Source organism: Narcine bancroftii, chromosome 13 (assembly GCF_036971445.1).
Source record: "Narcine bancroftii isolate sNarBan1 chromosome 13, sNarBan1.hap1, whole genome shotgun sequence".
Lineage (NCBI taxonomy): Eukaryota > Metazoa > Chordata > Chondrichthyes > Torpediniformes > Narcinidae > Narcine > Narcine bancroftii.
In genome coordinates, this window is record NC_091481.1 from 16,533,244 (window position 1) to 16,548,536 (window position 15,293).

General features: G+C 38.1%; 1 protein-coding gene across 14 annotated transcripts in view; it reads right to left on the bottom strand.

Annotated features, from left to right (window-relative positions):
* The window catches only part of magi2a (membrane associated guanylate kinase, WW and PDZ domain containing 2a), a 251,791-nt gene that overhangs the window by 78,152 nt on the left and 158,346 nt on the right, over positions 1–15,293 (bottom strand). For all 14 annotated transcript variants that reach the window (XM_069909259.1, XM_069909257.1, XM_069909254.1 and 11 more), the window contains 3 exons: positions 3,428–3,638; positions 3,121–3,200; positions 2,832–2,870 (listed from right to left, as the gene is read on the bottom strand). In XM_069909259.1, coding sequence (XP_069765360.1) covers positions 2,832–2,870; positions 3,121–3,200; positions 3,428–3,638 — 330 coding nt within the window. The remainder of the gene's footprint in view (positions 1–2,831; positions 2,871–3,120; positions 3,201–3,427; positions 3,639–15,293) is intronic.

Genomic DNA, 15,293 nt, shown 5'->3' on the forward strand with positions numbered 1-15,293 from the left:
CAGCTTAACACATGGCTGGAGACATGGTGTGGTAGGAAGGACTTTAAGTTTCTAGATCAGTGGGCTCCATTCCAGGGAAGGTGGGATGTGTACCGACAGGGCGGATTGCATCTGAACTGGAAGGGGATTTCTGTATTTCTTTTCAAGAAGTTGTCTGCAGACAGTGGTCATTGACATATTACCTGCTACCAGATGATTGTTTCTGATCTTGCAGAGAGACATTTGGAGATTTTTCTTCATTATGATGAGAATTCTTCTATCAGCAGCAGGGGAGGTCTTCCCTTTTGCAATTACTGAGCTCCCCAGTCTGCTCTTTCTTCTTAATGGTGTTTCTATTATTCTATATACTGTTGATTTTGATAGTCCTAAGGTTTGGGCGACATCTCTTCCTGTTTTATTCTGTTTTTTTTTCAGCCTCATAATGGGTTCCTTGACTTTTATTGGCACAACTTTGGTCCTCAGGTTCAAAAATGGCGACTACAGACTCCAAAAGTGATCAAAAGCTTAAAATTAAACCTAGGACTTTTATACCTACACCAACAAAGCAATTAAACATATCTGAGTACTCACAAGCGCCTGTGAAGCCAATATCCCAAGCATTATGGTGTCCTGAGATGAGGGGCCTCTGTACAAAAAGTGGCGTAATTTCTACATGGCCATTATACAGATAACCTTGAATAAAATTTGGAATGTGCACTTTACTTACATGTGAATTGATTGATTACAAATTTAAATTGTGGAGCACAGAGGCAAATAAAGGAAAATAGGTGTCTTTGTTCCAAACATTACAGAGGGCACTATAGGTGATAATCTAATCACTATTTTGCTGTATGAAGAATCAAGCATATTATTGCAACCTGCTAATCTATTAATAATAGTTAAAAGTATTATCAAAGGAAACGTTAAGCATTCAAATATAGGATAATTCTCAACTTATTAATGAATTGCTGTTTTGCAATTGCCTTGGCACAAAACTTCATGACCACCAAAATAAATGCTTCCTGTTAAATTCAAACTTTGAATACATTAAAATTCAAATCCCCTCCCAATTGGGTCTAATTGGGCAGCACGAGCTAAATTTTTATGTCTAAATTTCAAGTTCCTTATATGAAATTCATTGCTGGAGTACAAACTTCAAAGAGAATAAAATATATCACAGCATTTTACAGCTATTGAAATATTTCCCATTAATTGAAACTCCAAACAAGCCACACAAGTCCCTTTCTATAGTGTCCAAAAATCAGAATCAATAATGTTCACAGCCTGAATAACTGCAGAATAATTACTCTGCAGGATTAAATGGATGAATGTTATTCATTAAAGTAATCTAGATTGTCAGATATCTATACATTTAACAGCCAAGATAGGATTTTGTAAATTGCACATTGTATTTGACATAAACTTTCTCTTTTGAGCATTAATAACTTCTGTTTTGTGAGAGATTAACTCCACTTGGAAACACTTCACATCGGTCTGGATCTTTCTCCAGAAGCAAAAAAAAAGTTTTTTTGGGGTACTCAAAAGATGCACACCAGAGACTCTTCCAGTACAAGAGACAAGCAAACAGCAGGTCAATCCAATATAAAATACTGGACCCGTAAATGAAACAAAACATGCTGAAGGCACTCAGCAGGACTTCGCAGTATTCTTGCAGAGTGAAACAGAGTTGTCATTTCCAGTTGAAGACCCTTTATCAGAATTCATGAAAGATCAATGAACTGAATTATGAGTTCCATTTCTCTTTCCACATATGCTTCCCCTATATGTTTAATATACTTTTTCCCTATGCATTGGGTACAAACTAAAAAAATAATAGATGGCAATGGGTTAGAACAAATCATAATAAAAATAAAGCTCGATGGATAAACAATGGATCAAGGTGGTGAGAACATCTGAATGAACCCATAAAACAAATCACCATTTCTATTCTGTTGCCATGGATTTAACTGTAGAGACCATTTTAATTGATAACTTTAGGTCTCCAGCTCATTGTTGCTAAGGAAACGTTTGTTTCAGTGCAGCAGGCAGATATAGAGGATAAGATGTTGGATTTCACACAGTGCTGTGTTCTGTTATTGAAACTGCATTATTTTGAAAGAAAATGTTTGTAGTGGGCGCTATTTCAATTCTATGAAAAATTTAAAATATCGCTTTTACAAATAAATCTGTGAGAAGGCATAGCATTGTTTAAAAACCTTGCTTTAAGGTTTCTCAACCGTGGAATTAAAAAAAAGTAAATGAGGATTCCCTGTAGTACTTCCATGTGCATGGGAGTTTAGAGAACCATCTTAGATTTACCCATTCATTTAAAATCATACATATTTTATATGCATTGAAATATATTGAGGATTATTTCCTGTGAAAGTACTTTCAATTTGAACATTAAAAGCTCAACTTCAGATTATATCAAAATATTGCTCTATATTATGCCTTTATTTAGTCTCACAGATCCCGGATAAAATGGAAAAAAAAACTTATCACAAATTTTTTTTGTAGAGATTAATGAGAGATTTGTTTTGGCATTGAACTTGAAAGTTAAACTTACAAGATGCTTGTCGCATATTCGTGTAAAATACTGTATATTTATATTTTAGATTATGTACTTCTTAAGACAGAAAAAGGTTGGAAATATTGAATGGAATAATGTAACACTGAATTTCTTTTGTAATAAAATAAAAGCTCTGCAAATGTTTTCCTAAAATCAAAATGAATTGTGACAGAGGAAATGCAGAACAAAATGGTATAAATTCTCACTAAATGAAACAAAATGGCTATGTGAAAATAGCCATATCTTGAAAATAAAATGAGAAAATTACTTAAAGTTACAGTACCTAGCTTCTGTCCCGTGTTTCCAGATTTCAGCTTGTCTCCTTCAATTTTAAATCAGAAATATAAAATTAACACAGAAACATTCTCCAAGGCAAGAAAAAGACAACCTCAGTTTCTACACTGCTGCAGCTGGAGAAGAACAAACAATATGCAGCACGCAGTAAAGGTCAGCTGTACTCCAGTGTTAGCTGCTCTCATTAACTGTTATTCAGCATCAAATCTAAAACAAAAACATTTGAATTTAAAAAGGTTATGGGCACACACGAAGTAAAGGAATGTGGATTTACTTACCATTATCTTTACATTCTTCTGGAGGCTTTGCCCTTTTAGATAAACGAGGATCAAGCCAGGATGTTGTTTTGGTGTTATGGCTAACAAAAAAATAAAACAGCTCTAGGCTTATTCTAAAGAATGGCTTGTTCAAGTCAAGTTGTTATCAAGGCATCCAATTTACAATCACAAACTAATTAGCTGCAGAAGTTGTGCAAAGCACCTTTATTTTGGTATCTTCTATTTAGTTAAATTAGGTAAAACCTTAACACAGTTAAATGAAGTCATCAAAATTATTTCATCTAGAAATCATATATTAATGCCTTACTCAATGAAGTAGACTTCGCCTTTGTCAGTATATGCCATCTCCCAGTTCTCAGGCAGTGGACCCAAATTGTCCCCATCCTCTGGCTTGGCTTGCTTCTCTGAAACAGAATCTTCTTTTGTTCCCTTTGTAAGGCCATAGACTGGTGCAGCACAAGGATGTGAAAAAATTTCACCTGAGGCATCAGTGCTTTTGTCTTCATGTTCACTGGATTCTGTCGGAGGACACAGATAATCACCCTGAGCGAAAATGCAACTCATGCACAAACAAACTGATCATTTTGTTTTGGTGTCAAATATAATTGCCCCGAAGCACAAATCTGTCACATACAAGCTTATTACCTGATGTCAATTTGAAATTAAACTAAACATTTTGTGTTTCATTTGGTCAAGAGCTTGAAACCTAGTATATCCAAAATCCAATAAATAAAACATTAATTTTGATGAAGCACATTTTTAAACAATAGATGAATTCAATTAAAACATACAAAATAAAACCATATGCCATTTTTAAGAGCTAATCATAGCTGGAAAAATAGATTTGGCATTGGGCAACAAATATTTTGAAGTTAAATATTTTCTTCTTGAAGAATAATTAGAATAATAAATTTGTATTTGTCCAAATGTCAATGTTATATTATTGAATATTAATTCTGTCAAAGAGAAGCTAACATCACTTTAGTTCATGAATTGAAACCATTGACACCTCCATCATTGTGGAATTATGTGGAAGCAATTTTACAATCAAAGGAGTTGCTAATCCATCTGGCATTGCCACAATCCTGTGGTGATCAACCCGATGCATTATGAACGTGCTGGTGAAAATAAATATATATATTTTTAATTTTACTTTCAAACAGGCTAAGAATGAGCTAATAGTGAATGAATAATAAGGTAATAAAGCTGTTACCCTACACTCTCGGCCCACTTCTGTAGACTAAAGCACATAATTTAGGCTGATTCTTTTGGACAGTTCTAAGGGAGTGGTGTACATCAAACATTCCTTTTTCAGGTGAGATTAAATGGAGGTGGGTCTGCCTATTGAATAGAAATAAAATAACTAGAAGCAGGAGCCAGCCAGTTAGCATCTTGCATCTTCTTTGCCATAGATGATGGTTGATCTTTTACCTCAGCACCACTTTTCTGCACAAACCTCATATCTCTTAAATTTCTTTATTTATAAAAAGATATTAATCAACACGAGATTCCACAATCTTCGTATGTTGAGAATTTTTGAGATTCATTACCCTCTGGGTCAATAAATCTCTTTACATCTCAGTGCTGAATAGTTAAACCCTTAACCATAATGGGAGACATTTCAGAGAGGGGGTTTAAGACTAGATTTGCAGGGGGCTGGGAATCAAAATAAAGAGGCGGTTGACGCACAAGCTGACAGGGAGCTTGTGTGGAAGGACAGGCAGATAGGGACAAATTGCAGCCATTGGAATAAGTTACAATGCATGAGGGTTTAAAACAAAACTAACAAATACAGGGCCAAAGATTTTATATTTAAATGCACACATGGCCTTGTAAGGTATGATGTTGTGGTCACCACTGAGTTGTAGCTAAAGGATGCATGTCATGGGGAACTTAATGTCCAAGGACACACAGTGTATTGTAAGGATAGGCAGGTAAGAAGAGGGGGTGACATGGATCTGTTGGTAAGGAATAACATTAAATCATTATAGAATCATTGTGGGTTGAGTTCAGAAATGGTAAGGATAAACAAAAAAGGCCTCCAAATTGAAGCTGGGATGTGGACATAAATTACAAGAGCAAAGAGAAAAGGTGTGTCAGAAGGGCAACGATTTTGGGAGATTTTAACATGCAAATGGATTGGGAAAACCAAGTTGGGGATGGATCTCAAGAGAATTTGTAGAATGCCTGCAAAGATGTCTTTTTAGAGCAGCTGGTGGATGAGGCCACGAGGTGATTGGCAGTACTGGATTGGGTATTGTGTAATGCTCCAGAGGTGACTAGAGAGGTATGAGTAAAAGAACCATTATGGTGGTGGGGGGGGGGGGGGGGTGAGTGATCACAATATGATTGACTTCAATTAGAGATTTTACAAGAAGAAACTAAAATTACAAGTGTCGATATTTCAGTGGAGTAAAGAGAATTACGGTGGCAAGAGAGAGGAACTGGTCAAAGTAGATTGGAAGGGGCACTAGTAATTGAGATGGCTGAGCAGAAATGGATGGAGTTTCTGCAAAAAATGAGGCAGGACAAATGCATACTGAAAAAGAGGAAATATTCAAATAGGAAAATGTCACAATTGTGGCTGACAAGCAAAGTCAAAACTAACATTAAAGCAAGAGAGGGCATACAAGGAAGCAAAAAATACTGCAAAGATAGAATGGGAACTTTTTTAAAAACTTGCAGAAGGTAACTAAAAAACCTCAGAAGGAGGGAAAAGATGAAGTATGAAAGTAGGCTAGTAAATAATATCAAAGAGGAAACAAAAAGCTTCTTCAAGTATATAAAGAGTAAAAGAAAGGTGAGAGTAGATATAGAACCATTAGAAAATGACACTGGACAATTAATAAGGGGAGACAAGAGGATGACAGCAGCATTGTTCACTTTGGAAGACATTAGCAGTGTGTCAGATGTCAAAGGGTATCAGGGAAATGAAATGAATGGGGTTACTATTTCAAGGGAGAAAGTGCTCAGAAAGCTGAATGGTCCAAGAGTGGATAAGTCTCCTGGACCAGATGGGTTTTGAAAGAAATAGCAGTACTGATTGTGGAGGCATTGGGACTGATCTTTCAGGAATTAATAGATTCGGATATGGTCCTAGAGGATTTGAAAATCACAAACGTCACCCCACGATTCATGATGGGAGGGAAGCAGCAGAAAGGAAATTATAGACTGGCTAGCCTGACGTTAATGGTTGGGAAGACGTTGGAGCTGATTGTCAAGGATAAGTTAATGGAGTACTTGGAGGCACATGACAAGATAGGCCAAAGCCAACATGGTTTCCTTAGGGAAAATACAGCTTGACAAACCTATTGGAATTCTTTGAAGAAGTGACAAGCAGGCGAGATAAAGGAAACACAGTGGAGGTTGTGTTTTTGGATTTTCAGAAGGCCTCTGACAAGGTACCGCAAATGAGGCTGCTTCATAAGAGCCCACTGTATCACGGGAAACATACTACCGTGAGTAGAGCATTGGTTGATTGGCAGGGAGCAGAGTCAGAATACAGAAGTTATATTCTATTGGTTTCCAGTTGCTCCAGAGGTCAGTGTTGGGTTGCTTCTTTTTATGTTGTATATTAGTGAATTTAGGTAATGGAATGAATGGCTTTGTGGCCAGTTTGCAGCTCATTCAACAGTAGGTGGAAGAACAGGTAGTGTTAAGGAAATAGGGAAGCTGCAAAATGATTTAGACAGATGAGGAGAATGGGCAGAGAAGTGGCAAATGAAATACTGTCGGAAAGTGGACAATTGTGCACTTTGGGAGAAAAAATAAACAGGAGGCTATTTTCTAAATGGGGAGAAAATAGAAAATATCCAGATCCAAAGGGATCTGTGATTCCTTGTGCAGATAGCCTGAAGGCAAACCTGTACTGTGTGTCAGTGGTGAAGAAAAATGCAATGCAGGCATTCATTTCAAGAGGAATATAAGAGCAGGGATGTGATGCTGAAGACCTCACTTGAAGTATTGAGGGCAGTTTTGAGCTCTTCATTTAAGAAAGGATGTGCTAACATTGCAGAGGGTTCAGAGGAGATTCACTAGGATTATTCCGGGAATGAAAGGATTAACATATGAGGATTGTTTGACAGCTCTTGCCCTCTACTCATTGGAATTTAGGAGAATGGGGGTGGGGGTGGGGGGGGGGGGAAGAGTCTCATTGAAACATTTTGAATGTTGAAAGGCAAGGATAGAGTATATGTAGAAAGGTTAGGGAAGTCTCAGACAAGAGGGACCAACTTCAGGATTCCAGGGTGTTTGATAAGAACAGAAATGAGTTGGAATTTCTTTAGCCAGAGTGTGGTAAATTTGTGGAATATGTTGCCACAGCTGGTTATGGAGGCCAGGTCATTGGGTTAATTTGAAGCAGAGATTGATAGGTTCTTAATTAGCCAGGGTATCAAAGGTTATGGGGAGAAGGCTGGGCAGTAGGGCTGAGTGGGAAAATGTAATTAAATGGTGGGGAAAACTTGATGGGTTGAAATAGCCTAGTTCTGCTAATTTGGTCTGCTCATCCAAGTTACACTGGACAACAATTTTTTTTTCAAAAGGTTTGTTTTCTGAAATAAAATTAGAAGCAGCCAACATCATAAAGGACTCACATCATCCTGGTCACAACCTCTTCTCACTGCTCCCTTTAGATAGACAACCGCAAGCCCAACACAAGGATCATTTCCATCATGTAGGAAGTTGGAGAAACATTAAAATAACTTTTATTGAATTTAGCATGTTTAATCACATAATGTAGCTCTGAGCCAAGCTCTCAAATGCTGCACAACAAATGTAAGGAGCCCAATCTTGGTCACCAATTTTATAAGTGAAGTAGAGCTTATAGGCTTTCTTAATAAGTGCAGTCACACTGCAAATACTCCCCACAGATGTAACAAAATGTGTTACAGCTATTGTGAAATTGTGAGACATTTCTGCTGTATTAAACCTTCCAGAAGACAATAAACGTTATTGCTAAGCACACTCACTATGCTATTGCCTGAAGGACATGTGCATCAACATGTATATAATCTATATCAATATAATGCACAGGATCTGTATATGTGAACTGCTTTTATAACCTACCTGCATCTATCCTGACAAAGCTTGCTCAAGCCCAAGAAAACATTTGTAGAACATCTCCACTGAGTGCATGCCCAGGCATGCTTGGACTGACCAAAACACCTGGCTTTGTGGACAATATACAAGTAGAGATAAATAAAATAAGAAATCATAGAAATAGGTTATATCTAATAAAAAAGGGATGTGATAGGAATAATTTAAGGATATTTTTCTGATCAGCAACCTAAAATCCATAAAGTATACCCCAAATTGTTCAGGAAGAAAAATATTTGTTAGGCAGAGTTATTGATAAAGATTGTGAGCAGGCTGTAAGCCTCCTGATACTTTTTGTTTTCTGTTTATAATCCATGGTGACTGTTTGCAATCCGAGTTTCTTTTCTTTGTTGTTCTTTCTTAAATCAAGTCATGAAATTCGGTGTTTTTGTGGCAGCATCTTAGTGCAAACAGTCATATTATAACCATCTTACAACATTACTAGATTAAAAAAAAGTGTTCGAAAAATAAGGCAGTGTCTTTAATTCATTGATTATTCAGGAATCTGATGGCAGTGGCGAAGAAGCTGTCCTTGTGCTGCTGAGTGCTCGTCTTTAGGCTCCTGTACCTTTATTCCCCCCCCCCCCCCCCAATGGTAGCAGAGTGAAGAGGGCATGGACTGAGTGGTGGGGATCTTTGAGGATAGAGGCTGCTTTTTTAAGACACCACTTCTTGCAGATGTCCTCGATGGAGTGAAGTCTGGAGCCTGTGATGTCACAGGCCGAGTTAACAACCCTCTGGAGTTTATTCTTGTCCTAAGAATTGGCGCTTCCATACCAGGCAATAATGTAACCAGCAGAATGTTCTCTAAGGTACAGCTGCAGAAGTGTATAAGAGTCTTTGATGACATACTGAATCTCCTCAGACATCTCACCAGAGGGATTGAATTAGAACCTATTACATTTTAGAAATTTAAATTCCTCCCTATCCATGGAATTTTGGAAGAAGATTCACCATTTGCTTCACTACCTTTTCCAAATCCTCTTGACTCTGGTCATTAGCTTTTGGGGACTTAACAGCCATTAATTTCTCCAATAATTGTGTTTAACCAGTGTTAATTTCTTCCAGGTCCTCATTCACTCTAGATCTGTAATTCACCACTATTTCCAGAGGGCAGAAAAAAATATTTGTTTTATTAATAAGACCTCAGTGGAGGCTGTCCAAGGTCTATGTGTCTCAGTCAAAGCCTACTTCACTTTCATGTGTTGTTTGCTATAATGTGAGAACACACAGCTGCACCCAGGAGCAGATAAGGTAACTGTTATCAAGTGGTTGATAGATTGTGACTGAGGGCAGTGATGATAATGCTAGAGGGAAAGAAAAGACTGATCAGAATCCCAGCCTTTGGAGCTTTCATGAACACAAAAACTGCATATGTTGTAATTGAGCAAACAACGAGCTGTTTGAGGAACTGTGGGTCAGGCAGCAACCATGGGCAGAAATGGCCAGTCAACATTTTGGGTTGATAGCCTGTATTGAGACTAAATTATAAGGGGCTGATATTACATATACAGAGGGGGGAAATAGCTAGAGAGGGGTCAAGAGGTGAGAGGGTATTCAATAGAAGATGGAAGAGGTGGGAGCGACAGGATGAGGAAGAGATTATTGGGATGGGAAGGAATTAGATAGAACAGGAGTAGGTGAAGAAGAGATGGAAACAGTGGAATCAGATGGAGGTGAGTGTTTGCTAAAATGAGAAAAATTCCTGTACATGCCACTAAGATTAAGGCTGCTCAGGAGGAACAAGATATGTTGTTCGTCAGAGGGAATATCAGTTTGAGAATGGTGAGTGGAATATCTTTGCTAAACATATGTATTTTGTCTGTGGGTCCAGGCTTCAACTTCCTTCACTCCATCCTGACCCACTTGGATGGCAACACCTCAGACACTGGGCTGCTATTCATCGACTTCAGCTTGGCGTTTTATGTGAATATTCCCGAGAGGCTGGTGGAGAATCTGTCCTCGTTGAGACTCAACACCCCTCACTGTAACTAGATTCTGGACTTCCTAATGGAAAGCCCACAGTCTATCCAGCTCGGTAGCAGTAATGGAGCACATTGAGGACTAAATGCTCAGCCTGCTCCCGTTAGCGCTACGGATCCACGACTGCAATGTCAGGTCCAGCTCCAACAGAGCCATAAAGTTTGCAGATGACGCAACAGTCGTTGGCCTCATCAGCAACGACGATGAGTCGCACTAGAGAGAAGAGGTGGATAGTCTCGTGATATGGTGAGAGAATACCAACCTGCGTCTCAACATGGGCAAGACAAAGGAGACGATTGTGGACTTCAGGAGGACCAGGAACTACCACCCTCCACTACACATTAATAACCCAGTAGTGGAGAGCACCAAGTTCCTCGGAATCCACTTAACAAGTGACCTATCCTGGACACACAACATCTCCTCACAAAGACACAACAGTGACTGCACTTGAGAAAAGTGAGATGAGCAAGACCACCAGCCACCACCTTATCAACATTCTACAGGAGCTCTATTAAGAGCGTCCTGGCTGGCTGCATCACCATGTGGTATAGTTGCTATAGCGCATTGGATTAGAGGTTAATCCAAAGGACTATAAGAGTAGCAGAGAGGATCACTGAGGTCTCCCAACTCCCCAACCCCCATCAACGTGATCTATTGGAATTGTAGTCTGAAGAGGGCATACAAAATAATTGAGAACCACTACCAGCCCACACACAGCATGCTTCAGCTACTCCTGTCTGGATAGAGATGTAGGCGTATCAGAGCCAGAACCACCAGGCTGAGAAACAGCTTCTTCCCACGGGTAATGAGACTGCTGAACCACTGAAAGAAATGCTCATACTAAACCTTCGAGACACTATTATTCATTAAACAATATTTATTTATTTTTTTCTATATGTACTGCATATGTATCACTTGCCTGTGTGTGTGTTAGATCTAGTTGTGTATTTGCATGATTTTACACCGAGGTCTGGAGAAAGCTAGTTCATCGGGTTGTACTTGTACAAACGGATGATAATACACCTGAACTATAGTATAGCCAACCATTTTAATTTCACTCACCATGAGTGCACTCCACAGTGAAAACTATACGTTTCAACTTGTATCTTAAAAGTACTTGAACATACTATACACCAATATTTTGTGTTTTGCCATACATTTCCCATAAAAATTAAGCTTTTTGTGGAATGGTAATACTAGCAGAAAACAAGGCAATAAGACAAATTTTATGCAACTTGAGAATTCAATAGCATCTGCTAAAACAACTTTCATAAGATCACTTACTACTGTCAGTGAAAGAAAGCTTTAATTTCGTTAAATGGAATAAGAATTGAAAGTTGGTCTCTGGGGTGGTGTGCAAGGAAAATGTTATCACCTTTTCCAAGCAAATAAGTCATTTTAATATGAATTATTTTAAATAAACCTTCGTCCGCGAAGCCAAGCCAAAGAAAATAATTTTATGTAGAACTGAAGCAACTAGAAATACCTCAGTGACATTTATTCAATACAAGTTTTCTCACAATAAAGTTGTGTCTTCAATCAGAAATTCAATAACCTCAAGTTGCAAATCAATCTAACTTCTGTACATTAAATTTATCTACACATTAGATTGCAGTATATAAATACATTTACAATATAGTATTGTGATGAAATTGACACAGTGAATTCGTATTTATTTGGACCTGGAAGCATTAGTAATATTGCGGATAAATGGTCTTGTTTTAAAGCTTGAGCCAGGCATTAAATTGAGGCAATGGTGCATCAATTTAAAAAAATCAGGAATGTGCAAGGAGATAGAATTGTAACAAAGCAACATGTGATGGATATTGCAGAAATGGAAGGTGTGGAACAGAGTGAATGTGCAGAAGAACTTGAAAATCTGAATGAATCTTTTAAAACAGAAGCATTGTTAGAATAGCAGTTGAAATGGGTTATCAAACAAAAGAGTTAGGGTTCTGTAATGGAAGATTCTAACCTGCTTTTTTAATTTGCAGCTCTTGGTTTTGCAAGGCTGAGAACCTGATTTTTAAATTTGCAGCTCTGGGTTCTGTAAGGCTGAGAACCTGCTTGTTTTTAGAATCATGAGAACCTGCTTGTTTTTAGAATCAGCAGACATAAGCTAAATTTCACCGAGGGGCCAGAGATGCAGTTATCTGAAGAAAGGACATCTGTGTACCAAGAACATTTAATCTTTCTGCTTGTTTTGGTCACAGTCTGTCAGAGGCCTAGCTTTGATGCAAAATAAATCAAAGTGATAAGCTGAAAATTATGTTATTCGATAGAAGCCTAGCATGCTAGCTTGCTTGCTTATCTTTCTTGCTGTGCTGGGAATAGGTGCTTGGGTAAGCAGTTTTTGGGTAATAAAAGCCATGGTCCCGCTGCTGAAGTTTGAGACTCTCCGAGAGGTGGCAACATCTCTCAGCAAGAAGAAGAACTTCTAGAGTCCAGCCAAAGTCCCGGTCGGGTGAGGTGGAGAAGCTGCTACCGGTGCCCTGACAACCTACTACAAGTGTGCAGTCGTTGCTTCGCTTCGGCAGTTGGGACCAGTCCAAGTATTGATAAGTATAGTTGGGAAGGGCTTGCATATTGTAGTGTGAAATCAGCTTTTGAATTTGTAATAAACATTTGTATAAACTGAACTGCTCTCGGTGTGTGTGTCTATTTTCTTTCGGGAGCTCAAACACTGTGACCAATCTAAAATGAACAAAGTGAGAGGTACAAGTTTACCCAAGACAGGTTCGTGCTGGAGAGTTTTGGGTGATTACAAATTAGCCACAATGAAAGAAAATGGGATGCTGGTTAAGAAACTGTGAAATCGACAACTTACAAAGATAGAGACCAATGTTGTATGATATATAATGTGGGAATAGATCATTTTCTATGAAGACTAATAGGTCTCCACTTCACTGTATCTAATCCATGCATAATACTTATTTGCAACTGCAATCAGCTTAGAAAACCATTTTTACCAATGTCTGTAAAGGACTTAAGTTAGAAAATATTTCATTTTAAATTTGTGGTCAGAACAACTTTATTTTCAAATTGATTACCATATAGGATAATGATGCCTGTTGCCATCGTTGAATTCTAGACATGCAGCATTTCAAATTGCAAACTGTCATGTATTTGATACCTTTCTAGCACTTCAATTATAAAAGGATTAAAATATTTCAAGCCACAGTCAAATTCTCCTCTATGAATAAGGATTATTAATGTCTCTCTGAAGAAATAATGAGAGCCTTATCAGATGAAAAATTATGCTTGCAAAAATGATACTGTCCTCAACAAGGGTTCATGGACTCTGAATATCCAAAGACAACTGCTAAACAAGAAGATTGTGCTGTTGTCACATGCTGTGAATAAGGAGAAGTAATCACAAACTATCTCTTCTCCTGGAATGCTTTTGACTTTCTGATAAAGCTTGAAATAGGATTGTGCTAAAAAAACAGTACCTTACTGTCTGATATAAAAGGTTTATTAGCTATAACATTCATTTGGATTTACAATTTTTGCTCCTTTCTCTATAGCCACTGTGTTACAGAATTATATTGTCAAATCCTAAGGCACTCATAAAACTGACTATAGACGAGCTAACTTATTACCCCAATTTCCATTAAATATAATTTGTGTATTATGTAAAGAGGCAAACCATACCCCTAAAAAACATCACAACAGACTGGCTCGGTGCCACCTAATTGCTCAGCACTGATGCCAAAATATGGATCAGCTCTACTGAGCCAATCAGCTCACAGTAAGCAATCTGCTATGATGTAAGCAGGGCATTATGAGAAGTAGCTTTATTCATTATTCAAAATGAATTAAAATAAAATGTATTTTATGGACTAATGCAAAGATTTTACTGCAATTCATCACTATTATTCATGTATAGTTAAATTTTCCATTCTTGTCGCATCCTTTCTGAAAGCAGTGGAGAAAATGTGGCACACATTCAAAATCACTGGCGTCGGGATATTTGGGAAAATTGTCAGTTGGTTTCTTCAGCTGCTCCTTTCCCTCTTCTCGAAGAGGATACCTTTTTTTCTTTGGTTCGGACAGTTGAGATTCAGAGCTCAATATCTTTGAAATTTTGGCCATGACCATGTACCAAAACTTTGCTCATCAATGCATTGAGTCATGGAGTTGTTCAGCGCAGAAACAGGCCCTTCACATTCATACCAGCCTTTTTGCCGATCCACATGTACTGACAATAACCACACCAGCAGTGCGACTATAAGACAGCTTTAATAAACTAATATGGACACTAAGAGGTCTTGTCTCTCTGCAACACAAACCTGGAAGGTTAGACTGCAGCTCTGGACTGCTTCATATATAAGGTCACCGGGATGACCCCTGGTGACCACCACACTCATCATATTTTTCCTGCATTAGTATTCCCTATTCAAGTATGTGTCTAAACACGACACTTCAGCATTATGGTTGTATCTGCCTCCATCACCTCCTATGGCAGCAACTTCCCAGATATCAAGTGCTCTTTGTATGAAAAATATTCCTCTTGGATCCCCTTTAAATCTCCCCTCTTTTACTTTAAACCTATGACTTTGTTTTTAATACCCTACCATGGAAAAAACAATTCCAACCATCTACTCTTTCTATGCCTCTCATAATTTGATATACCTCCATCAGGTTACCCTTCATCATACCAAGGAAATCAAGCCTATCTCATCCAATCTCTTTGAAACTAAAGTTCTCCAATCCAGGAATTCTGGTGAATATCCACTCATCAGCACAATTGCGTTCTTCCTCAATGTGGAGACCAGAACTGTACACAATACTCCAAATGTGGCCTAACTAATATTTGGAAAAGTTGCAAATTGATAACCCAATTCTTATATTCTATGCCCTGAAAATTGCCTTCCTCACTGCTGTATTTTCCTTTCAGTGAACTAGACATGTAGCTCATGCTGTTCAACATTTCACAGGTCCCTGCCATTTACTGCACGTCCTCCCTTTATTTGACTTCCAAAATGGATCACCTCGCTACGTTAGCATTAATTTTATTCTGCCAATGCTCTGTCCAGCTTTCCAGTTGATCTACATCTTCACATGATAATTTTCATATAACCTGAAAAGTT